The sequence below is a fragment of the Oncorhynchus nerka genome, linkage group LG12 (assembly GCF_034236695.1).
Source record: "Oncorhynchus nerka isolate Pitt River linkage group LG12, Oner_Uvic_2.0, whole genome shotgun sequence".
Classification (NCBI taxonomy): Eukaryota; Metazoa; Chordata; class Actinopteri; order Salmoniformes; family Salmonidae; genus Oncorhynchus; species Oncorhynchus nerka.
Window position 1 is genome coordinate 39,642,651 of NC_088407.1, and position 26,404 is coordinate 39,669,054.

At 43.1% G+C, this 26,404-nt stretch overlaps 1 protein-coding gene across 1 annotated transcript; it reads right to left on the reverse strand.

Moving 5' to 3' along the window:
• Positions 1–21,375: 21,375 nt before the first annotated feature.
• Positions 21,376–26,321, reverse strand: LOC115138221 (N-acyl-aromatic-L-amino acid amidohydrolase (carboxylate-forming) B-like). The gene is made up of 8 exons (XM_029674834.2): positions 24,635–26,321; positions 24,376–24,455; positions 23,810–24,045; positions 23,329–23,524; positions 22,848–22,941; positions 22,276–22,383; positions 21,996–22,108; positions 21,376–21,830 (listed from the first exon to the last, which is right to left on the reverse strand). The coding sequence occupies exons 3-8, from the start codon at positions 24,043–24,045 to the stop codon at positions 21,576–21,578; spliced, it is 1,002 nt and encodes a 333-aa protein (XP_029530694.1). The 5' UTR covers positions 24,376–24,455; positions 24,635–26,321; the 3' UTR covers positions 21,376–21,575.
• Positions 26,322–26,404: the final 83 nt, after the last annotated feature.

Consider the following 26,404-nt stretch of genomic DNA (forward strand, 5'->3'; position numbering starts at 1 on the left):
TGCGTCTCCTCGGGCCGGGGTACATGGCACCAGCCCTACGCATGGTGTCCCCGGTTCGCCAGCACAGCCCAGTGCGAGCTATTCCAACTCGCCGCACTGGCCTGGCTACGGGGAGCATTCAGCCAGGTAGGGTTGGGCAGGCTCGGTGCTCGAGACCTCCAGTGCGCCTCCACGGTCCGGTCTATCCGGTGCCTCCTCCACGCACCAGCCCTCCGGAGGCAGCCCCCCGCACCAGTCTGTCTCTACGTCTCCTCCCTACAGGTGCTCCCGTCTGTCCTGAGCTGCCAGAGTTGCCCGTCTGTCCTGAGCTGCCAGTGCCGCCCGTCAGCCAGGAGCTGCCAGAGCCGTCCGTCAGTCAGGAGCTGCCAGAGCCTCCCGTCAGCCAGGAGCTGCCAGATCCGTCCGTCAGCCAGGACCTGCCAGAATCGCCCGTCACTCCGGCCCTGCCGGAATCGCCCTTCACTCCGGAGCTGCTGGAGTCTCCCATCTGTATGGTGCTGCCGGAATCTCCCGTCCATTCGGGACCCGTGGCTTGGGTCCCCAGTCCGAGGTCGGCGGCAAGAATCCTGAGTTTTAAGTCTATACGTTAATAACTGACTGATTTACACAGGGTTGAATGCACTATTTCTCACAAACTGCAGGTTGGGAATGGCAAAACACTTTTAGGGTGATTTTAACCACTTCCGGTTGCTCCAGGAAGTTTGGAATCGACACAGGTAGACCTCATAGTGGCCTGATGGACTGTCATCGAAGACAGATTCATAAGACATTCATAACCCACAGAGGCTTCAGGTTGAATTTAGGGGAGCAGGCAATGTATTCCTATGGGGAGAGATGTCATTGTAATCTGTGAGATCAAAAAACCCTGTTTTACGGTTAAGGGTTAATGCCACACGGTCAAGGCTAGGCCTGCACAGATCGGGAGGACCTTAGGAACAATCCTGTGGTTGAATTGACCTTCTAAACTTAACGGTTCTGCCGCTGTCCCCCAAAAGCCCCTGAAATTTAGGGCCAGGCTACGGTCAAGCGGGGCTTCTCATTGAACTCGGCACGGTGTGGAGACTATGGTGATGCCATTTTTAGTGTTGATTTCGGAATGCCATTTTGGTGATGGTCCCTCTCTGTTTAAACATATTGCAAATGTACAAAAGTCAACTAGCAAGTCAGTGTCCATCAGTCAATTAGATGTCATTCTGACACCAAACTGATACCAACTGACACCAAACCAACTTTTTCCAACTCATTTAGAAGCCAACTATCACATATTTCAGAGCAGGCCCACCATTCACAGCGCCTTCAGTTTAAAACATAATACAAACATAAAACACGTAGTTACGTTCTAGCTGCGGGTCCAGTTCTGACAGTAATGTGTAGGCCTATGTGATGCGACCCCGAATCCAGAGTTTCGGCTCGATAGGTCATTCGGTGCCCGAGCACCTTAATTGGTGCTGAAAATCCACTTTTTTCCAAGCCTTGCTACGGGGACCTTGAATGAGCTATCGGACAGAAATGTTGGGGTCCGTCTCTATGGGCCGAGCCGGTTTCAATGCACCTAGTCTTGCGACTCTGGGACTTTTGTAAATGTCAACATTTTAATAATGGCCAAAATGAATTGAAGTCATTGAAATGACTGATTTACAGTTTATGAGGGTTGCCTAATAACACATATTAAGTTTTGAAAAGATCAGACCTTTTTAACCCTTCAAAACAGCACCTATGACACCATTTTAAGGCACTTCCGGTTTACACAGGAAGCTGAAAGTGAACACATATCCTCCTTGGGGTAGGCCCTTATAGAATTTTGAGTTTTAAGTCTTACTTTTTTACGGAGGGTTTAGTGAGTGTGTATTATTTTAAAAAATCACAGAAAATCACAGAAATCTCGCAGAGCTCCGAAGCACACTTTAAAAATATTCGTATGAACGCGCTGCAACTGGATCAACTTTCTTTTTTAAAAACTATTTTTGAACATCACCAATTTCACATTGTACGATTTCTCTTAAATTACGATAGATAAATGGCTGGTTCTTTTTTTATTGACTCCGTAGGTTCCATTACTTTGACGTGAAGCGGAAAAATTATTGCTCTATTTTCATTTTTTACCTTTAATCCCAGAGAAATGGCCATAACTCAAAAACTGTTGAGGCCTAGACGCCATCTTGTTCGGGGCCAACTGCCCGTTATGCCAAACCTATGCTCACCAAGTTTCGTCTTTCAAATCTTTTCCGTTTAGGAGATAAGGCCACGTCGTGATTGGTGATGTTTTGTACAATTGCAATATGATTCAATTCGCCCTCTTGTGGGATTTACCGGGAGAGGGAAAATTGCATCCAATTTATTGAGCCAAAAGTATACAGAACGGTGTCGTCTGTGTAGAGGTGGATCAGAGACTCACCAGCAGCAAGAGCGACATCATTGATGTATACAGAGAGTCGGCCCAAGATTTGAATCCTGGCCAGAGGCCCGGACAACAGGCCCTCCGATTTGACACACTGAACTCTATCAGAGAAGTAGTTGGTGAACCAGGCGAGGCAATCATTTGAGAAACCAAGGCTATCGAGTCTGCCGATGAGGATGTGGTGATTTACAGAGTCGAAAGCCTTGGCCAGGTCAATGAATATGGCTGCACAGTATTGTTTCTTATCTATGGCGGTTAAGATATTGTTTAGGACCTTGAGCGTGGCTGAGGTGCAACCATGACCAGCTCTGAAACCAGATTGCATAGCGAAGAAGGTACGGATTCGAAATGGTCGGTAATCTGCTTTTTGACTTGGCTTTCGAAGACCTTAGAAATGCAGGGTAGGATAGATATAGGTCTGTAGCAGTTTGGGTCAAGAGTGTCCACCCCTTTGAAGAGGGGGATGACCGCAGCTGCTTTCCAATCTTTGGGAATCTCAGAGAGGTTGAACAGGCTAGTAATAGGGTTTGCAGCAATTTCGGCAGATAATTTTAGAAAGAAAGGGTCCAGATTGTCTAGCCCGGCTGATTTGTAGGGGTCCAGATTTTGCAACTCTTTCAGAACATCAGCTGACTGGATTTGGGAGAAGGCGAAATGGGGAAGGCTTCGGCGAGTTGCTGTGTGTGGTACAGTGCTGTTACCGGGGTAGGGGTAGCCAGATGGAAATTATGTCCAGCCGTAGAAAAATGCTTCTTGAAATTCTCAATTATAGTGGATTTATCGGTGGTGACGGAGTTTCCTATCCTAAGTGCAGTGGGCAGCTGGAAGGAGGTGTTCTTATTCTCCATGGACTTTACAGTGCTCCAGAACTTTTTTGAGTTTGTGTTGCAGGAAGCAAATTTCTGCTTGAAAAAGCTAGTCTTGGCTTTTCTAACTGTCTGTGTATATTGGTTTCTAACTTTCCTGAAAAGTTGCATATTGATGCTAATGCAGAACGCCATAGGATGTTTTTGTGTTCGTTAAAGGGCAGTCAGGTCTGGAGTGAACCAAGGGATATATCTGTTCCTGGTTCTACATTTCTTGAATGGGGCATTGAAAAAATATAACCAGGCATCCTCTACTGACGGGATGAGGTCAATATCCTTCCAGGATACCCGGGCCAGGCCGATTAGAAAGGCCTGCTCGCTGAAGTGTTTAGAGGGCAAGTTGGTTAGGATGATATCTATGAAGGTGCCCGTATTTATGGATTTGGGGTTGTACCTGGTAGGTTCATTGTTAATTTGTGTGAGATTGAGGGCATCAAGGTTAGATTGTAGGATGGCTGGGGTGTTAAGCATGTTCCAGTTTAGGTCACCTAGCAGCACGAGCTCTGAAGATGGGGGGGCAATGAGTTCTCATATGGTGTCCAGAGCACAGCTGGGGGCAGAGGGTGGTCTATAGCAGGCGGCAACGGTGAGAGACTTGTTTTTAGAGAGTTGGATTTTTAAAAGTAGAAGTTCAAATTGTTTGGGTACAGACCTGGATAGTAGGACAGAACTCTGCAGGCTATCTCTGCAGTAGATTGCAACACCGCCCCCTTTGGCCGTTCTATCTTGTCTGAAAATGTTGTAGTTAGGGATGGAGATTTCAGTGTTTTTGGTGGTCTTCCTAAGCCAGGATTCAGACACGGCTAGGACATCCGGGTTGGCAGAGTGTGCTAAAGCAGTGAATAAAACAAACTTAGGGAGGGGGCTTCTAATGTTAACATGCATGAAACCAAGGCTATTATGGTTACAGAAGTCATCAAAAGAGAGCGCCTGGGGAATAGGAGTGGAGCTAGGCACTGCAGGGCCTGGATTCACATCTACATCACCAGAGGAACAGAGGAGGAGTAGGATAAGGGTACAGCTAAGAGAATTGGTTGTCTAGGACGTCAGGAACAGAGAGTAAAAGGAGGTTTCTGGGGGCGATAAAATAGCTTCAAGGTATAATGTACAGACAAAGGTATGGTAGCATGTGAATACAGTGGAGGTAAACCTAGGCATTGAGTGATAATGAGAGAGATATCGTCTCTAGAAACATAATTGGAACCAGGTGACGTCATCGCATGTGTGGGTGGTGGAACTGAAAGGTTGGATAAGGTATAATGAGCAGGGCTAGAGGCTCTACGGTGAAATAAGCCAATAAACACTAACCAGAACAGCAATGGACAAGGCATATTGACATTAAGGAGAGGCATGCTTCTGTTTTCAGCCACCTCGTGCGTTTCCGTCGGTAGATTAGTGGTGTTCCGTGTGGTAGAGGGGACCAATCCAATTGGCAAAATAGAGATAGTTATAATGACCCAAGAAAATTGTCCGATAAACCTATTCAGATAGCAGCCGAGAAGACAGCTAATGATTAGCGTTCCGCAGATGGGCGTTCAGGTAACGTCACGACGGAGGGGCCAGTTGGATAACTCCCTCGGGCAGAAAACGTCAGTTATCCAGTCGTGAAGGCCCCGTGGGGCTCTGCATCCGCAGTAAAACGTGTCTGGATTAGTGATTGTAACCCAGGAGTGGCTGATGGAACTCTTCAGCTGGCTAGCTTCGGAAATATTGATGTTTGCTCCGGGACCGACATAAGCCAATAGTCACTCGGATAGCAGCTAGCTAGCTGCAAGATCCAGGTGTAAATGTCCAGAGCTTGCGATAGAAATCCGGGGATATGTAGAGAAAATAGGTCCGGTATGCTCTGGTCTGAGTCACGTTGTACAAAACTGGCGATAGCTTTTCGAGCTAAAGGATAGCTGACTTGCCTCGTGTAGTGTGGTGTCCAAAAAGCTGTCCATAATAATATGTTTATTAAGGACAGACCTCTCCCCATGTTTACAACCATTGAATCTAAAGTTTTTTTTTAAAGAAACGTCACTTTTCAGGACCCTGTCTTTCAAAGATAATTTGTAAAAAAAAACTTCACATATCGTCATTGTAAAGGGTTTAATCACCGTTTCCCATGCTTGTTCAATGAACCATAAACCATTAATGAACATGCACCTGTGGAACGGTCGTTAAGACACTAACAGCTTATAGACGGTAGGCAATTAAGGTCACAGTTATGAAAACTTAGGACACTAAAGAGGTTATTCTACTGACTCTGACAAATGCCAAAAGAAAGATTCCCAGGGTTCCTGCTCATCTGCATGAACGTGCCTTAGGCATGCTGCAAGGAGGCATGAGGACTGCAGATGTGGCCAGGGCAATAAATGGCAATGTCTGTACTGTGAGATGCCTAAGACAGCGCTACAGGGAGACAGGATGGACAGCTGATCGTCCTCACAGTGGCAGACCACGTGTAACAACACCTGCATAGGATTGGTACATCGGAACATCACACCTGCGGGACAAGTACAGGATGGCAACAACAACTACCCGAGTTACACCAGGAACGCACAATCCCGCCATCAATGCTCAGACTGTCCGCAATAGGCTGAGAGAGCCTGGACTGAAGGCTTGTAGGCCTGTTGTAAGGCAGGTCCTCACCAGACATCACTGGCAACAACGTCGCCTATAGGCACGAACCCACCGTCGCAGGACCAGACAGGACTGGCAAAAAGTGCTCTTCACCAATGCAGTTTTGTCTCACCAGGGGTGATGATCGGATTGACGTTCATCGTTAAAGGAATGAACGTTACACCAAAGGCCTGTACTCTGGAGCGGGATCGATTTGGAGGTGGAGGGTACGTCATGGTCTGGGGCAGTGTGCCATACTGCTCGTTCTGTGTGTGATTTCCTGCAAGACAGTAATGTCAGAGTTCTGCCATGGCCTGCGACGAGCCCGGATCTCAATCCCATTGAGCACGTCCGGGACCTGTTGGATCGGAGGGTGAGGGCTAGGGCCATTCCCCCCAGAAATGTCCGGGAACTTGCAGGTGCCTTGGTGGAAGACTGGGGTGATTCGGTCCATGAGGAGATGCACTGCAGTATATAATGCAGCTGGTGACCACACCAGATACTGACTGTGGCTTTTGATTTTGACACCCCCCTTTGTTCAGGGACACATTATTCCATTTCTGTTAGTCACATGTCTGTGAAACTTGTTGAGTTCATGCCACAGTTGAATCTTATGTTCATACAAATATTTACACAAGTTTGCTGAAAATAAACACAGTTGACAGTGAGGATGTTTCTTTATTTGTTTTGACCATGACAGTTTACAAGATAGCCATGGTCTATGTCTGAGTGACAGAGTTCATTACACCCCTTTGGGAAATTATATTTTCTTTAGATGCCATCCACCATAGCCTTACGGATTTATTATAAATGTCAGGATGCAGGATGTTTCTTTTTTTGGTAAAAAAAAATATATTATTTGCCCATGCTTACTCGGATGCAGCACTTGTTGATTGTTTTCAAGATCAGGACAAAAAATAATATTCGTCATACTGTACTTATGTTGAAAAGCCAGGTCTAGGAAATCTCTTGGAAGGGGTTAGAGAGGATTATCCCCACTACAATCACAGCAAACCATAGAATCAAACAATATATCTAACATCACCCCGAATATTGGTTTGTCATCACTCACAATGTCTATACATTGCTCTATGCATAGCAAGTTACATAATATCGTTGTGAGCCTCTTACAGAATCCTGGAGTTGGTACTACCTGGCACTGTGTTATACATCCTCACATAAAACATGATAGCCCTGGCCTATTTCTTCCCGATGATAGCTTTTTGGCTTAAAGTTGTATAATATATGATGATGGGATGATTACGATACCAACAAGGCAACTTTAATTGAAATACGCAAACAGACCATAGACTAAAAATGATGGACAAAGCCATCGATGACATCACCCCATTGCTTCCTATGGGAAAGCTCAGTGGGGCATTTGAAGACCAGGAAGTGCCGTTGATGCATGTCGCCCATTGAATTATTAATGTTGTTATTCATTCGTTTTGGGTAAGAGAAGATATGTCCAACACAATCCATGAAAAGCTTACCTTGATAAATGAATGTAAGCACTTTTCATTTTCGTATGTATTGTTGTGATTGCGTAGACAGACAATTCAAAAATCTGCATGAACAATTACAGTTGAAGTCAGAAGTTACACCTTAGCCAAATACATTTAAACTCAGTTTTTCACAATTCCTGACATTTAATCCTAGTAAAAATTCCCTTTCATAGGTCAGTTAGGATCACCACTTTATTTTAAAAATGTGAAAGGTCAGAATAATAGTAGAAAGAATGATTTATTTCAGCTTTGAAGTTTACATGCACTCAATTAGTATTTGGTAGCATTGCTTTAAATTGTTTAACTTGGGTCAAACGTTTCAGGTAGCCTTTCACAAGCTTCCCACAATAAGTTGCGTGAATTTTGGCCCATTCCTCCTGACAGAGCTGGTGTAACTGAGTCAGGTTTGTAGGCATCCTTGCTCGCACACGCTTTTTCAGTTCTGCCCACAAATCTTCTATACGATTAAGGTTAGGGCTTTGTGATGGCCACTCCAATACCTTGACTTTGTTGTCCTTAAGCCACAATTTTGCTACAACTTTGGAAGTATGCTTGGGGTCATTGTCCATTTGGAAGTACCATTTGCGACCAAGCTTTAACTTCCTGACTGATGTCTTGAGATGTTGCTTCAATATATCTACATATTTTCCTGCCCTCATGATGCCATCTATTTTGTGAAGTACACCAGTCTCTCCTGCAGCAAAGCACCCCCACAACATGATGCTGCCACCCCCGTGCTTCACGGTTGGGATGGTGTTCTTCGGCTTGCAAGCCTCCCCCTTTTTCCTTCAAACATAACGATAGTCATTTTGGCCAAACAGTTCTATTTTTGTTTCATCAGACCAGAGGACATTTCTCCAAAAAGTACAATCTTTGTCCCCATGTGCAGTTGCAAACGGTAGTTTGGCATTTTTTATGGCGGTTTTCGAGCAGCGGCTTCTTCCTTGCTGAGTGGCCTTTCAGGTTATGTCGATATAGGACTCGTTTTACAATGGATATACATACTTTTGGACCGGTTTCTTCCAGCATCTTCACAAGGTCCTTTGCTGTTGTTCTGGGATTGATTTGCACTTTTCGCACCAAAGTACGTTCATCTTTAGGGGACAGAATGCATCTCCTTCCTGAGCAGTATGACGGCTGTGTGGTCCCATGGTGTTTATACTTGCATACTACTGTTTGTACAGATAAACGTGGTACCTTCAGGTGCTTGGAAATTGCTCCCAAGGATGAACCAGACTTGTGTTGGTCTACAAAAAAATATTTTGGTCTTGGCTGATTTACTTTGATTTTCCAAAGCAAAGAGCCACTGAGATTGAAGGTAGGCCTTGAAATACATTCACAGGTACACCTCCAATTGACTCAAATGATGTCAGTTAGCCTAACAGAATCTTCTAAAGCCATGACATCATTTTCTGGAATTTTCCAAGCTGTTTAAAGGCACAGTCAACTTAGTGTATGTGAACTTCTGACTCACTGGAATTCTGATACAGTGAATTATAAGTGAAATAATCTGTCTGTATACAATTGTTGGAAAAATTACCTGTGTCATGCACAAAGTAGATGTCCTAACCGACTTGCCAAAACTATGGTTTGTTTACAAGAAATTTGTGGAGTGGTTGAAAAACTAGTTTTAATGACTCCAACCTACTTAGGTAGGTAAAACTTCCGACTTCAACTGTACTTTTCATATCGCTAGAGGTGGTTGCGCGTGAGTTCTACTCCCAACTGGTAGTGGCACAGTCTTGTAAGAATATTTTAAACACAACTCAGAGGACTAGATTTCAATAGGAAATTAACGATCAATGGAAATGTTGTTTTTCAGGTCAACATCTGTTTAGAATCTGTGTGGGGGTTTCAGTCCTGGACTCATAGCTACATGTGGCAAGTTCTCATTGGCTCGAATGGTCTATATATTGAGCCTGAAATTTTACTGAATGGAATTCTAATTGGTCAACCACAGGCTAGGGTTGGGTTATAAATTACATCCTGTCGCTTTGTTCTGTGGAGAATCATTGAGGACAGGGAAGAATGAACATTGACCATCTACTTCCCAGCATAACAACTATGATTTGTTCTCTTTGAAGAAACCTATTTTTCTTCCACTGAATAACATCAACTGCTAACAGTCTGGGTAATGTGTGCAGGTTTTAAAAGTGAAAAGCGCTGGAGATGGGGTTGTGAGCAAGCGGGTCTGGGCAGGGGTGATGTTGTGGATGTTTGCGTGTGTCTGTATGTTTGCATATGCGTACGTTTTGTATTGTTAAAAAAAATTGCATATAGTAAGATATCACATTCAAACTGATCCCAAACACACAAAGTAAATAGCCGCTGGTGTTATAGATTCCAGGGAAAGTGGTGGTGTGCTGTGGCTGTGTGCTGTACGTACGCTGTATGTTCTAATGAGGTATTTTAGACCAAAAGCTTAACAAATAAACTTAAACAGCCATTGATTCTGTGTGCACTAGCCTCTTTCAAATCACATCTTATCAAATTGCTGAGATACAGTGTTGTAAAATAGCTGTGACATGATAATAACATGAGATTAGAGTAATAGCCTACATCAAATTACAGCCACATGGTTTGCTTGTTAAAACTGCAATGACAACAGACAATAGCAAAAACTCACCTTTATTAAAGTGTCAGAATATAAATATCTCCGTCCAAGAACATCCAATGCACCACCAATGGAATTACCTCTGTTAATTAACTGTTTGAGACTGCAATGACAACAGACACTAGCAAAAACACAACATCAAACACAAATACATCCTTGCATAAATTTACGAAGAAGAATGTCCACTGCACATAGAGGTTGTTAATACAATTTTTTTTTTAAAGTGAGTACCTCCTAACTACACTGGCATATTCAGACACACAATCTTTCAACATTGACAGTGCTCAAAACCTGGATTTTAATAGTTTGTCCTAATGTAGCCTCCATCACTGTAACTTAACATTTGGTTAATGTGCATTCATATAGGAAGAATAAGAGTGCCAGTTAGCTAAATTATCAAAATGTTAGCATAAAATCACACCAAAAAGGAAATAGTCTACATGTAGGGCCTGTTGCTATGCCTGTGGGAGACAATGTCAACAACAGAATGTTTAGTGCCAGGCATTGTCCATCAAGGACGTTGCAGAACTCCACAGCGGAACGCTGTGTAGTTTATATAGGTACTTGGCACTTGCAGGAGCTGCCCACAGATATGGGCCACAGGGCGTCTTTGAAGTCCCTTCAGGTCTGTGAATTCAACTTGTTGAATGACAAAATACAACATTTTTGTCATCCTCTCACTGTCCAGTGATTTGACCAACAACTTCCTAAACTGCATTAAGTGAATTTGAGCTGCATCTTTTTACGTTGGCAGAGAGTAAGTCGACCATGTTCTTGTTGGTGGGCTTTTTCACTGCATACATGTGTTTTATGTCAGCTACACTTGGTAGAGTGGTCTTCATGGTGGGTCGAGCTGTGGTGGCCACGTCCAAAGCATACTTGGGTTCTTGGATCAGCTGCTTAAGCACCACCTAGACTATGGCTTATTTCATGTTTCACTCAGTTGGGATGGAATGGCTGCCCATTCTCGAAAGAACATCTAGCTGTTAATCTTCGTCACACACAGCAGCAGAAATGGTGTCTCTCTCAAATTGAGTGATGCACCAATTGAAAAAAAACATTAAGGTTTTGAAAGCCATAACAACTCAAGAGGTGTATTGTTACGTTTCAGGATGTATGATTGTATGTAGGGATGAAAGGATGTAATGGGGGGACTCCATCATTATCTCTGGGGTTAAATGAGCTTCTCCGTGTATGAGAGCTACCATGAAGGACAAAGAAAGATTAATGGGGAAGTAGCTGACTTCAAGGAATCCTTTGACTAGTATGCAGCCAACAGCTTCCCACTGCTCACGTCCATAGTCAGGACACAGCAATGGAACTTTATCTATCTAGCCTTCTGAACAGTTTTGAAAAAATGTTTCCCAGAAGGCTGCAAATGCATCTCTGGTGATACCTGATGTATCCACTCTGCTCTCGTCAATAAACCTCACCGCTAGAAGACTGTTCACTAGGTTTGGATTTTGGAATTCATGAAGTTTGTCTTTCAGTATGTTGACCATTTGTAATTTCAGAACAAGGGTTTCAGGTTGTTTCTCTTTAACACTCTGGGATGGAGGCTTTCCCATAGTGTAGCGTACAGCAGGTCAGCCACCAGGGGGAGACTTGTCGATGCCTGGTGACAGACGGAGTCCTACATCATGAGGCGATGGCTCCCTCTGCTAGACGTGCCAGGTCTCGACGGGCTCTTCGGCCAGGACTAATTGGTGCTGATTGTGGTTGGTGAGTAATCAAGGGCTGATTGCTCACCATCTGGACGAGTCCCATAAGGCTGCCAGAAGGGCAGCACACGGGAGAAGCGACTGGGGGAAGGAAGGTTACTCCTGTATAGTTGGGCACAGTCCCAGAGATAAAAGGAGGGAGCTCAGTTTTTGTTCCCCGCAGGACCCAGAGCCCAGAAGACGGTCTCCCGTAGAGGGTCTCATTCTTTTTGTTTGTTATTTAAATAAACACCCTTGAAACCGAGCTCTGTCCGTGTCTGATCTGTGTAAACGTTTTGACAAAACCAACCTGGTCTGAAAAAATAGTTTCCATTTCTGACTCTTCAGTGTAATTTCTGGAGACACGAGTGATTGCACAGGTACTGAGTCTTGGTCCCGCACTAGTGAGTACCTGGGAATGTCTGGAGGATTGTTACTTGTGTTAACAGTGGCTTTGGATGTGTAATCACCATCTGTTACAGGGCCAAATTGTACCTCATCTGCACCATCATCATCATCAGATATTACATATGATTCAGAAGATATGGGACCTGCAGAAGCCTCCTCTCCACCCGCATTAACCTCTTCTTTCTCTACACTTGCGGAATGCTCTTCTTCATCCACAGATGCCTCTTCTACAGAAGGTTCCTATTCACCTGCAGAAGTATACTCTTTCCCATACTCCTCTTCCTCCAAACAACCTTGATTCCTCACTGTCATCAGATGTGTTACTGTATTTATCTATTTCCTCAGTTGCCAAGTAAAATATTAATTCATCAATTTTTATTGCCAACATTCTTGCCAAAGAGGCATCTCTTTTCTTTGATGTCCCAGACTTTGAAGGAGAAATCCATTTCTGTCCCTTTAGTGGAATGGCCGTTGTAGAAAATCAACTTTGACCAATTTTTGATTGGTTCCTGATTCCTCCACCACTTCTGGTCCTAACCTGTTTGCCGTTATGGATCCATCCCAACTCAACTGCTCGGGTGCTCCTGGCTGCATTCTTGTTTGCCACACTTAGTCTTCTGCTTCATTCTGTTTCCACTTGTTCATCTTTGTCCTCTAGACTTTTTTTTGGTGCGCATTATTATTTTCATCCTAAGTACTTCCAACAGGTCCATCTTTCTTTTTCTACTTACCTTGCTGTGTTCTTGTTGTCTCACCGTGTCTACATTGGACCACAGTGTCACCAAGGGCAGGAAGATATAAAGACAGAAGACGAGACCCAGGTGCAGACACAGGAGGCAGATGGTTGGAGTCTTACAATGTTTAATAATCCAAAGGGGTAGACAAGTGAATGGTCGTGGACAGGCAAAAGGTCAAAACCAGATCAGTGGTCAAGGCAGGCAGAATGGTCAGGCAGGAGGGTACAGAGTCCAGAAACAGGCAAGGGTCGAAACCGGGAGGACTAGAAACAGGAGAATAGCAAAAGGAGTACGGGAAAAACATGCTGGTTAACTTGACTAAACATAGAAGACGAACTGGCACAGACAGACAGGAAACACCGGGATAAATACACTGGGGAAAATAAGCAACACCTGGAGGGGTTGTAGACAATCACAGGTGAAACAGATCAGGGCGTGACAGAAGATAGCTTTGTCATCCAATTACATTATGGCTTCTGCATCAATTTGTCAAATACAGTGCCTTTGGAAAGTATTCAGACCCCTTCACTTTTTCCACATTTTTTTAACGTTACAGCCTTATTCTAAAATGGATTAAATAAAATATTTTCTACGAACAATATCTACAAACAACACTCCATAATGACAAAGCGAAAAACAATTTATTTGCAAATGTATTAAAAATAAAAAACAGAAATACCTTATTTACATAAGTATTCAGACCCTTTGCTATGAGACTAGAAATTGAGCTTATTTGCTTCCTATTTCCATTGATCATCCTTGAGATATTTCTACAAGTTGATTGGAGTCCATCTGTGGTAATATCAATTGATTGGACATGATTTGGAAAGTCACATGTCTGTTTATATAAGGTCCCACAGTTGACGGTGCATGTCAGAGCAAATACCAAGCCATAAGGTCGAAGGAATTGTCCGGAGTGCTCCAATATAGGATTGTGTCGAGGCACAGATCTGGGGAAGGGTACCAAAAAAAAGACTCTTCCTAGAGCTGGCTGCTCGGCCAAACTAGGGAATCGGGTGAAGAGGGGCCTTGGTCAGGGATGTGACCAAGAACCGATGGTCACTCTGACAGAGAGTTCCTCTCTGGAGATGGGATAACCTTTCAGAAGAACAACCATCTCTGCAGCACTTCACCAATCAGGCCTTTTTGGTAGAGTGGCCAGATGGAAGCCACTCCTCAGTAAAAGGCACATGACAGCCCACTTGGAGTTTGCCTAAAGGCACCTAAAGGCTCTCAGACCACGAGAAACAAGATTCCCTGGTCTGATGAAACCAAGATTGAACTCTTTGGCCTGAAAGCCAAGCCTCATGTCTGGAGGAAACTTAGCACCATCCCTACAGTGAAGCATGGTGGTGGCAGCATCATGCTGTGGGGATATTTTTCAGCGGCAAGGACTGGGAGACTATTCAGGATTGAGGGAAAGATGAACAGAACAAATACAGAAAGATCATTGATGAAAACCTACTCCAGAGTGTTCTGGGGTGAAGGTTCAACATCCAACAGGACAACTACCCTAAGAACACAGCCAAGACAACGCAGGAGTGGCTTCGGGAAAAGTCTCTGAATGTCCTTCATTGGCCCAGCCAGATCCCGGACGTGAACCCGATCGAACATTAGTACTGTCCATGGTGCTGAAGGGATTTGGGAAGGTCAACGTTCATAGGTAGCCTACGCCAGGGTTTTCAAACTCGATCCAGGAGCCCCCCCCTGGGTACACGTTTAGTGTTTTTGTTACGACTCCTACCCTTCCCGTTCGGGTGGAGCTCGGCGGTCGTCGTCATCGGCCTACTAGCTGCCACTGATCTTTTCCTCCCCCTCCTTGTCTGTTTATTATTGTGCACCCAGGGGGAACCCCAGGATCGAGTTTGAAAGCCCTGGCGTAGGCAACCTATGAACGTTGACCTTCCCAAATCCCTTCAACACCATGGACAGTACTAATGGTCTACTGCGCCTCAAAAGTGTATTTGAAAAGACAGCTTACTTTTGAATGCATTTTGTCCTGCATTTAGGCAATTCAAAACTGTTAAAAATCCTGGTTCGGTAGCATATGTAGCAAACACATTTTTTTTAAACAAGAGCACTGTCAGCATTGAAGTAGTCTGAAGTTGTGGAATATGCCAGTATAGTTTCGATGTAATTTTTTCATATATTTTTGATACACCCTCTATGTGTGGTGGATATTATTCTTCATAACGTAATACAATAATGGAAATATTTGTTGGTTTCAAATCAAAGTTTATTGCTTGTGTACACAGTTTAGCAGGTGGTATAGTGGGTGCAGCTAAACGCCCAATTTTCAGTTTTTGAATTGTTAAAAAAGTTTGAAATATCCAATAAATGTCGTTCCACTTCATGATTGTGTCCCACTTGTTGTTGATTCTTCACAAAAAATTTTTTATACAGTTTATACAGTTTTATATCTTTATGTTTGAAGCCTGAAATGTGGCAAAAGGTCGCAAAGTTCAAGGGAGCCGAATACTTTCGCAAGGCACTGTACATTCCATTTTAGACTATTGCTCACCTGCTGTGATTTTAGATGTTACTTAAATTTATTTTTTAAAGTGTTTTTACTATTCAAAGAATTTTGGGTTACTTAATTTATTCATGATTAATATGATTCAACTGTGAATAGTGTTAATTCTCATTTATACTGTAGAGTATATGTATTTCATGTGGTCATATGAAAAAAATGATCATTTTCTTTGCATATAAGTTATTTTTGGATCATGATCTTTAAGTGCTTTGCTATTGATGCTGCATATGTTGGCCTGGATCTATCCTCTGAATGTAGTTCACTGATAAGCGTTGGAAGTGTACAGTTAGTTAATTGTACTCTTCCAATTTAATATTAATGGCTGATAAATACCTTGACCAAACCTTGACCATCAAGAAGAATAGAGCACTTGGAAACATGTTCATTTAAATTGTGTCATAAGGTCTGCATGTCTTCATATGGCAGCAGTCGAGTCATAAACCTTTTTAAAATGCTGTAGATTTAAAAATATATATTTTAAACAGATTGTACTATCCATATATCCTGCCTGGCAAATGTAAATCAAACAAACGGTAGCCTACTATCCTCACTGCCTCAAATGTACAGTGGGGTTAGAAATTATTGTCATCCTTCATAAATATGAGAAAAACGGACTGTATTCAAATAAATAATACAAATACTGAGAAATATTGTATTAAAAAAAGAAAGAAATTATATTATTTTATACTAATACAATTGCTCAGAGAAGGAGATTTTGTTTAACAAGTAATACTTTTTTCTCAAAAAGGTAGGGGTCAAAATTCAAAAAGAAAAACGCAAAGTGAGGTATTGAAAGGTACTGAAAACAGGGGCATCAAATGTATTGGTCGAATACACATTTAGCAGATGTTATTGCGAAATGTTTGTGTTCCTAGCTCCAACAGTGCAGTAATATCTAACAATTCACAACAATACACGCAAATCTAAAAGTAAAAGAATGGAATTAAGAAATATATAAATATTAGGATGAGCAATGTCGGAGTCCGGAGTGTGTGTGTGTATATATGTATATATATATACAGTTGAAGTCGTGGGTTTACATACACCTTACCCAAATACCTTTAAACTCATTTTTCCCAATTCCTGACATTTAATCAGAGTAAAAATTCCCTGTTTTAGGTCAGTTAGGATCACCACTTATTTTTAAGAATGTGCCAAAAGGCACCTAAAGAATCTCAGACCATGAGAAACAAGATGCTCTGGTCTGATGAAACCAAGTGTCACGTCCTGACCTTAGAGCTTTTTATGTCTCTATGTTGGTTTGGTCAGGGTGTGATTTGGGTGGGCATTCTATGTTCTTTTTTCTATGTTTTTGTATTTCTTCGTTTTGGCCGGGTATGGGTTCTCAATCAGGGACAGCTGTCTATCGTTGTCTCTGATTGGGAACCATACTTAGGTAGCGTTTTCCCAAGTGTTTTTTGTGGGAAGATGACTTTGTTAAGAGCACATAGCCGTTGAGCTTCACGGTTTGTTTTTGTATGGTTTATTGTTTTTTGTCGGCGCCATTTTTATAATAAAAGAAAATGTACGCTGACCACGCTGCTCCTTGGTCCTCCTCCTTCAACAGCCGTGACAGAACCACCACCAAAGGACCAAGCAGCGTGGTAAGGAGGAGCAGCGTGGCTAGGGGTATGAGACAACCTGGGAGGAGGTAGAGAGGTGGTCGGTCCACCCAGGAAGAGTGCCAGAGCCAACTCCCCATGCTTACCGTGGTGGGCGTCATACTGGTCAGGCACCATGTTATGCGGTGGAGCGCACGGTGTCTCCATTACGTTTTCTTTGCTGGGTGCGCTACATCCCAGCTCCCCGCATCTGCCGGGCTAGGGTGAGCATCCAGCCAGGAAGGATTGTGCCATCCCTGCTCTCCAGACCTCCAGTGCGCCTCCACGGCCAAGTGTATCCTGTGCCTCAGCCAAGGACAAGGCCTCCTGCATGTCTCCCCAGCCTGGTGAGTCCTGTGCCTGCGCTAAGAACTAATCATCCTGTATGTCTCCCCAGCCTGGTGAGTCCTGTGCCTGCTCCCAGAGCCAGGCCTCCTGTGTGTCTCTCCACTCCAGTGATGATCTATGGCAAGAAGCCTCCAGTGATGATCCATGGCACAAAGACTCCAGTGATGATCCATGGCAAGAAGCCTCCAGTGATGATCCATGGCACAAAGCCTCCAGTGATGATCCATGGCAAGAAGCCTCCAGTGATGATCCATGGCAAGAAGCCTCCAGTGATGGTCCATGGCAAGAAGCCTCCAGTGATGGTCCATGGCAAAAAGCCTCCAGTGATGATCCACGACAAGAAGCCTCCAGTGATGATCCATGGCAAGAAGCCTCCAGTGATGATCCATGGCAAGAAGCCTCCAGTGATGGTCCATGGCAAGAAGCCTCCAGTGATGATCTATGGCACAAAGCCTCCAGTGATGGTCCATGGCAAGAAGCCATCAGTGATGATCCATGGCACGAAGCCTCCAGTGATGATCCATGGCAAGAAGCCTCCAGCGACGGTCTCCAGTCCGGGGCCTCCATCGAGTGTCTCCAGTCCAGAGCCTCCATCGACGTTCTCCAGTCCGGAGCCTCCAGCGACGTTCTCCAAACTGTAGTCTGGCTTTCTTATGGCGGTTTTGGAGCAGTGGCTTCTTCCTTGCTGAGCTGCCTCCCAGGTTATGTTGATATAAGACTGGTTTTACTGTGGATATAGATACTTTTGTACCTGTTTCCTCCAGCATCTTCACAAGGTCCTTTGCTGTAGTTCTAGGATTGATTTGCACTTTTCTCACCAAAGTACGTTCATCTCTAGGAGACAGAACGCGTCTCCTTCCTGAGCTGTATGACGGCTGTGTGGTCCTATGGTGTCTATACCTGTGTACCATTGTTTGTACAGATGAACGTGGTACCTTCAGGCCTTTGGAAATTGCTCCCAAGGATGAACCAGACTTGTGGAGGTCTACAATTTATTTTCTGAGGTATTGGTTGATTTCTTTTGATTTTCCCATGATGTCAAGCAAAGAGGCACTGAGTTTGAAGGTAGGCCTTGAAATACATCCACAGGTACACCTCCAGTTGACTAAAAGGATGTCAATTAGCCAATCAGAAGCTTCTAAAGCATGACATATTTTTCTGGAATTTTCCAAGCTGTTTAAAGGCATGGCCTACTTAGTGTATGTAAACTTCTGACCCACTGGAATTGCGATACAGTGAAATATAAGTGAAATAATCTGTCTGGGAACAATTTTTGGAAAAATTACTTGTGTCATGCACAAAGTAGATGTCCTAACCAACTTGCCAAAACTATATACAAAATATAGATTTTGTTAGGTCTTATTCTAAAATTGATTAAATAATTTTTTTCCCCTCATCAATCTACACACAATACCCCATAATGACAAAGCAATTACAGCGTTGAGTCTTCTTGGGTATAACGCTACAAGCTTGGCACACCTGTATTTGGGGAGTTTCTCCCATTCTTCTCTGCAGAACCTCTCAAGCTCTGTCAGGTTGGATGGGGAGCATCGCTGCACAGCTATTTTCAGGTCTCTCCACAGATGTTCGATCGGGTTCAAGTCCGGGCTCTGGCTGGGCCACTCAAGGACATTCCGAGACTTGTCATGCATTGTCTGTGCTGTGTGCTTAGGGTCATTGTCCTGTTTGAAGGTGAAGCTTCAACCCAGTCAGGTCATGAGCAGGTTTTCATCAAGGATCTCTCTGTACTTTGCTCCGTTCATCTTTCCTTCGATCCTGACTAGTCTTCCAGTCACTGCAGCTGAAAACATCCCCACAGCATGATTCTGCCACCACCATTCTTCACCGTAGGAATGGTGCCATGTTTCCTCCATACGTGACACTTGACATTCAGGACAAAGAGTTCAATCTTGGTGTACGGGTGTCGTCGTCAGATGAAGAGGAATCAGACCAAAGCACAGCGTGCTAAGTGTTCATGACTTTTTATTTAAACTGAACACTAAACAAAATGAATAACCGAAACCGAAACAGTTCTGTTATTCTCAAGAAGGTGTTTAGCTTGTCCGGGAGCAAGACGTTGGTGTCCACGACGTGGCTGGTTTTCCCTTTGTAATCCACGATTGTCTGGAGTCCCTGCCACATATGTCTCGTGTCTGAGCCATTGAATTGCGACTCCACTTTTACTATGTACTGTTTGATTGCCTTACAGAGGGCATAACTGCACTATTTGTATACAACCATATTCCCAGTCAATTTGCCGTGGTTAAATGTGGTGGTTTGCCCTTTCAGTTTTGTACAAATGCTGCCATCTATCCACGGTTTTTGTTTTGGGTGGGTTTAAATAGTCATGTTGGGAACAACATCCCCTATACACTTCCTAATTAACTTAGTCATTGTGTCAGTGTATATGTCAATTGTCACGTTCTGACCTTTATTTCCATTGTTTTGTATTTATTTAGTAGGGTCAGGGCGTGAGTTGGGTGGGCAGTCTATGTTTGATTTTCTATGATTTGGGATTTCTATGTTTCGGCCTAGTATGGTTCTCAATCAGAGGCAGGTGTCATTAGTTGTCTCTGATTGAGAATCATACTTAGGTAGCCTGGGTTGCACTGTTTGTTTGTGGGTGATTGTCTATGTTAGTGGCTTGTGTCAGCACAGGTCTCATTTGTAGCTTCACGGTCGTCATTGGTTTATTGTTTTTGTGTTGTGTTGCAGTGTTCAGTGTTCTCTTTATTAAAATTCACTATGAACACATACCACGCCGCATTTTGGTCCTCTGATCCTTCTCGCCTCTCCTCTTCAGATGAAGAGGAGGAAGACCGTGACATCAATGTTATTCTTAGAGGCAACCTGGAACATATTCCAGTCCGCGTGATCAAAATAATCTTGAACGGATTCCGATTGGTTAGACCAGCGTTGAATAGACCTTTGCACAGGTACTTGCTGTTTGAATTTCTGCCTGTAGAAAGGGATGAGCAGAATGGAGTTGTGATCTGATTTGCCGAACGGGGTTCGGGGGAGGACCTTGTAGCCATCCCGGAGTTTTTGAAGTGTGAGTACTACAGGCGAAGTGTTGATAGAACTTCAGTAGCGTTTTTCTTGTTAAATGCGGCCTCAGGATATATATGGTTTCTGGTTTGCACAACGTCCAGTGTAGTTCCTGGACGGCCGTTGTGGTATCGGCTTGAGGGGGAATACACACGGCTGTGACTGTAACCCGAAGAGAATTCTCCCGGGAGTTAATGCAGTCGGCATTTGATTGTGAGGTATTCTAGGTCAGGTGAACAAAAGGACTTGAGTTCCAGTACGCCACACCATGAGTAGTTAATCATAAAACATACACCTCTGCCTTTCTTCTTCCTGGAGAGTTCTTTCCTGCCTGCGTGATGTACTGAGAACCCAGCTGGCTGTATGGACGGGGGCAGTATATCCGGAGAGCGCCATGAATCAGTGGAACAGAGTATGTTTCAGTCCCTGATGTCTCTCAGGAACGAGGTCCTCCCCCTGAGCTCGTCTACTATATTGTCCAGGGACTGAACTTTAGCAAGTAATATACTCGGAAGCAGTGGATGGTGTGCACACCTCTTGAGCAGGACTAGAAGTCCACTCCATCCACTCAGAGCTGCTATGTCTATTGGTGCCAAGTTCATGATGCTGTTGACCTAAACAAGGGCCCCAGGACCAGTGGAAGCAATATAGCCCCATAGCATCAAAGATTCACCACCATATTTTTCAGTAGGTATAGGGTTATTTTCTGCTTATGAATTCTCATTACGATAACAAACCCACCACTGGTGTCTGGCCAAAGAATTATATTTTCATGTCATTGGGGTTAATTGGCCTCTAGACTTGAAATCCGTTGAAAACCTGTGGCTTGAATTGAAAACGGCAGTCCATAAGCGCAGAGGAAGGATATCAAGGATCTGGAAGGAGTCTGTATGGAGGAATAGTATAAGATCCCTCCCAATGTGTTTTCCAACTCATAAAACATTTTAGAAAAAGGTTCAGTGCTGTTTTCCTCACAAGGTGAGGTGTGTGTAAGCATTTATCAACAAATGCTGTCATTTCAATGAATGATTTTTTTATTATTATTTGAAGTTAATAACATTTGATCAACGTGTCTCATTTTACATAACTTTTTTTTAATCCACAATTCATATCAAGAACTTGAAATTAGCTCTCAGTTGTGTTGTCCATTTAGTGAATCACTCTCCTCTCCATATTCTATTAGCTTCTGATAGCCTTCCCCCTCCATTTCCCCTTAAATGTTTTCTTCCTCCTCCAATTCATCTGCTGAACTTTTCCTCTTTCCCTGTTCTCCTTCTCTCTCCGATCGGATGGATGGTATCCCCACACTCCTCTGTCTTGCAAGGGAGAGAGCTATGCCCTTCTCATAGTACGCACATTCGTTAATGAAGAATGGATAGAGTGGCTCAGTCCCTTTGTACTTTAGTGTCTCTCCAGAGAAAGTCTGGAACACAGGGTCATTGGGTCGGAGGAGGCAGAAGTCCCGATCCTGAGAGAGAGGGGGGAGAGAGAGACAGAGGAGTTAAAGAGTGGAGGAGTGTGGGTATACCAAATCCTGACCCAGAGATTGCTTTGCTGTTACTTAGCAAGGAACTATTGTGCATCCCATACTGAGTGAGTGTCCAGTTGTTAAAGTTTCAAGGGCATTGTATACCTGGAGTTGAGGATGAATGGCGGCTGTAATACCGTGGGTCTCAAAGTCTCTTGGGTAGTCCACATTTTTCACCATGGTGTACACATCCACTTTTCCTCCTTCAAATTGGGTACCTGTGAAAGAGAGAGACAGCGAGAGGGGGAGAGAAAGAGGGGAAGAGAAAGCTCTGTGGGATGAATCTGAATGAGGGGTTACAATTCAAGCATGTGGGACAGTGAACTATTTCAATCTGAAAGCAGCGCTGAATTGAATGTTGGAAAGGATTCTATAGGCCATGTACCTGAGTTAAAGAGGTGGACCCATTCTAGCATGTGCTGGACCCCTTCTTGCATTGTGGATAAAATATTGGACCTGACTACTCCATGGGCCTGAGGACCAATCTCAATCGCTGCAGAGGAAAAAAGACACATTTACATGAATTGCATTTCAAATACACATATGACCTAGTATGATTCCAATACATCGTACGCAATTATAGCATGTATTGCAACATTAGTTTTACAATTCCTGCCTTAATCTTTCTCTGGAGAGACACAAACAAATATATATCAAGGGTAGGACAATAAAGTCAGTCACGTATTTCCATTGTGATGGAAATACGTGACTGACTTTATTGTGCTATCCTTGATATATATTTGTTTATGTACAGTATGTACTGGCTGTATATGTGCTTTTTAAATTGTCAAAACAAACTCAATCAACTAAGCACCGTTAAAAATGGAAAAGAAGGTTCCATTTTAAAAGTATGAACAAAATCTAAATGCAGAGAGATGTGCATCATCAGACTACCATGGCAAAAAAAAAATGAAAAATGTACTGGTAGTAAAGAAGCCCACCTCCCTACTAACTCACCAAAGCCATGTTTGCCTACAGAATCGAGGGAATATGCTTCATTGAGGGGAAGGTCAAAGTGAATGAACCTCACAGGTATGTCAGACATTTGTCTCTGGAAAACAAAATCAATTGTCAATACCCCAGTGGTAACCTGGCAGAAATCATCTCAAGATAACGTGGGTAAGATCATAGAATCGCAGATCTTTTTTTCCACCATGATTGTGTGTATCCTCAAAATAGATCTGGTTCAAAGTTCTTAGCATACTTTAGGCTACTATTCAAAGATCATTCCGAATTGTTAGAAGCAGACTAGTTAAGGCCAACCTCATTTTCTACCCTACTGAGTTCCTAAATTAATTGAAAAAAAAAAAAACATTGTATACCTCGTTAACTTTCATTCATCCATATTGATCTTTAAGAATAGAACTATCCCAATTTTCAATCTAATGAGAAAATGCATCCAAAATAATGAGTCTCTGTGAGGATTGTTTTCTCTTGCCTGCAGGTATCTGTAGATGTGAAGAGAGATCCAGTCACAGTCTGAGTAGGCGATGAGGCACAGGCCCATGTTAGCGGTAGTGTTGTGGAGGTCACACACCAGGTCCATGGCCTCTGGACTACCTTTAGGACCTAGTAGGGTGTTCAGCTCCTGGGACCGGACTATCTCATAGGGGGTTTTGTCTGTCACAGGCCCACTAAGAGGGAGAGAGAGAAGGATGAATGGATGGTCATTACCATCAATACTAATACAACTTTTGTCTCCAACCTCATCATCATGCTCTTTATCCTGCTCATTCTCATCATCTCCTTCCTCACTTTCACCATTACCAACGTAAGACCATCATCATGATCAACAACATTATACCTTTTGACATAAATGTCATCATCGTCATGTCTCTTTTCTACATTACTCATAATCACTATAATCTCCACCATACCTTCTCCCTTATACTTTATCATCATAATCATCATCATCAGACCTAAGGGTGGCATGGGTGAAGCAGCGGTTCAGGTCTGTCTCTGTGTATCTCCGACACTGCTGGACAGCACGCGGGTTGGACATCACGGTCACCACGGAGATGTGGTCTTCTTCCACCTTCCTCTTCCTCTTCAGCCGCTCTCTCACCAGGTACACTCCTGACAGCTCATTGCCATGGGTACCACCACACAGTGCAACGCGGGACACAGTCGGCAACACCACCTCCCTTCCTTCCATCTATGGGATGGCAATCCGAGTTACAGTAAAATGTAATTTTAACAGTATCACACACGTGGAAATGTCACCTGTACTAGCATTCTGTTTCTTGATATAGTAGCTCACTAGCTTAGCGTTAACAGTATGACGAGTTTAAAAAAAAAACTTGGTTGCCTTGATGCATATTGTACCCACACCCCTTAGTGACTTCTAGTTCTGTCATTCCCAGCTCTCATCCATTCTCTAATTGGAGGTATGAAAGACTTCCGGTTGCTGACAGAGCAGGTAAACAATACCAGCAAACACCATTGCTGCAGAAATCCATAAGAAATCATGTTGTCAAATTCTTACCTTGGCTTCCTTTCCTGGTCTGCAGCAAGGTGTACGGCCACCTCAAGCTCACCGTGAACGTTTAACCTATGAACTTTCACCTATAACAAAATCACCAAACACACTTTCACTGAATGGTTTGAAATTAACTGAATGTCTGGACCTTGATTGAAATTTACAGATATTGAAACCTTAGATGCAAGGTAAACCTGTGTTTATATTTGTCCTTCACAAAGATACATTTAACTACTCTTTTTTAAAAGGATATCACAATTCTTACCCTTGCGGCTATCTTTCCCTTCCCTCTCTCCTGCAGTTCACCCTCTCCCACCCTCTCCCTGGCTATAATGCAGTTTCACTGATTCAGCGTTCTCATCCCTCCCTCTCAATAGTAATGTAGCCTGTGCCGGCCTGTATGCTGTTGTACAACCCCCCTCCCCTTCTATGACACTCCTCTCCAGTGGACTGGCGGTACTGCACAGTGATGCAGACAGCAGTGTGTGTACTCAATGCGATGTGGAAACTCCACCCTTCCTTTCACACAGCCTCGGTCCCAACGGCTCTGTCCAGTCAGCCTGCTCCAAAGCCCCTCGCCAAGCAGGGTCTCTCACACACTGTACAATGTATAGGATGGTAGGTTCCAGTCAGCCCTTTCAAATGTTGGCTCAAAGCAAATCTGCTCCATTGACAGAGGCCAGAATTACATACTGTATAGTACACGTTGGGAGAGATTGCTAGCCTTATCATAAAATGTAATTCAAATATAAAGACAGAGGTGTGAGCCTGTGACAGGAGAATTAATAGAGAATAGTCATACACAGTTCATTCTGAAGAATTCAATTGTTTTAGTGATAACTTATCTTTGCAAAGGCTACACACCTCTAAATAAATGGTGTCTTAATCAAGTGTTTTTTTAAAAGGTTTTGGACAGTGGACTTGAATTTAAAAGACGTAAAAATCAAGTTAATTACTATAATCATGTTCAATAAAATTAAATAGAAACAAATAGAATTTTTTTTTTTGCCAACCACCAGACCATGGAGGGGGGATAACCGATTCTCAGGTCAGTTGTAATTGGAGAGACTTGAAAAATAGTGTGAGGAATACAACATAAACGATCATTAGTGTATGCGCAGAGATGACTTACAGACATCCCAGCATCCAACCCATTTGAACAGTACCAACATTCGATGTCTTCCTCATAATAACTGCAAATGGTTTTAATGCAACTAGCACAACACCCATCAATTGAAACGATGTGAAACAAACAAAAGGGCGGGGCACACCCTGAGAGAGATTGAGACTGAGGAACCAGGTATATTAAGATCAAGCTTGATCCAAATGACAAAGAAATATATCCAGATACACACAAATGACTTCATGTAACTTTTTTAAAATTTCGTTGTCAAAATCTTAAGTAATCGCCACCAATATCGCACAGCTTCCACTAAACAAGACAGATATATTATTTTCTATTGAATTTCTTTGGCAACCAACTTTCCTTTTTTTGTTATCCAATAACTGTGAAAAATATTCCACATAGAACTAAATAAATGAGGGACAAAAGTATGAAAAACACATTACAGCAACCTGTTTGACATTCTGGTAGTAATTGCTTAAAATATAGTGTCATATGTCCTTTCACACACATGATGATTACTGTTTTGAAAGGGATCTCCCTTTCCGCTTCAGGAAAAAAACAACACCAAAACCAAATAAAACAACCATACCATTATCATCATTACTATTTGGTAATCCATTTTCTATACATATATAACATCATAGTTATTTGCAATGGTTTTAAATGAAACAAAGTAAATCTGCTCCCTCTGTCCTGTTATCTTCTCTGCACTGATTGGACGGTAATGTTCATGTTTTAACCCCTCTCTGTCCTTGTCGAGGTGCCCCAAGGATTTTATTGTTTGTAAAACTTTAAAACAATTGAGAGCTCTCAGTTAACTTTATCTGCCAGCTTACAGTATATATACAGAATATATACAGTACACACACTTACCTAGAAACATATATATTCACACACACACAACCAGTC

What these genes read in the sequence shown, in the direction of transcription:
- LOC115138221 (XM_029674834.2), bottom strand. Translation starts at nt 24,045, where the DNA reads ATGGAAGGAAGGGAGGTGGTGTTGCCGACTGTGTCCCGCGTTGCACTG. An exon ending in GGTCCACCTCTTTAACTCAG is followed by an intron (nt 22,109 to 22,275) that starts GTACATGGCCTA and finishes TCTCTTTCACAG; the next exon opens with GTACCCAATTTGAAGGAGGA. An exon ending in CCATTCATCCTCAACTCCAG is followed by an intron (nt 21,831 to 21,995) that starts GTATACAATGCC and finishes CCTCTCTCTCAG; the next exon opens with GATCGGGACTTCTGCCTCCT.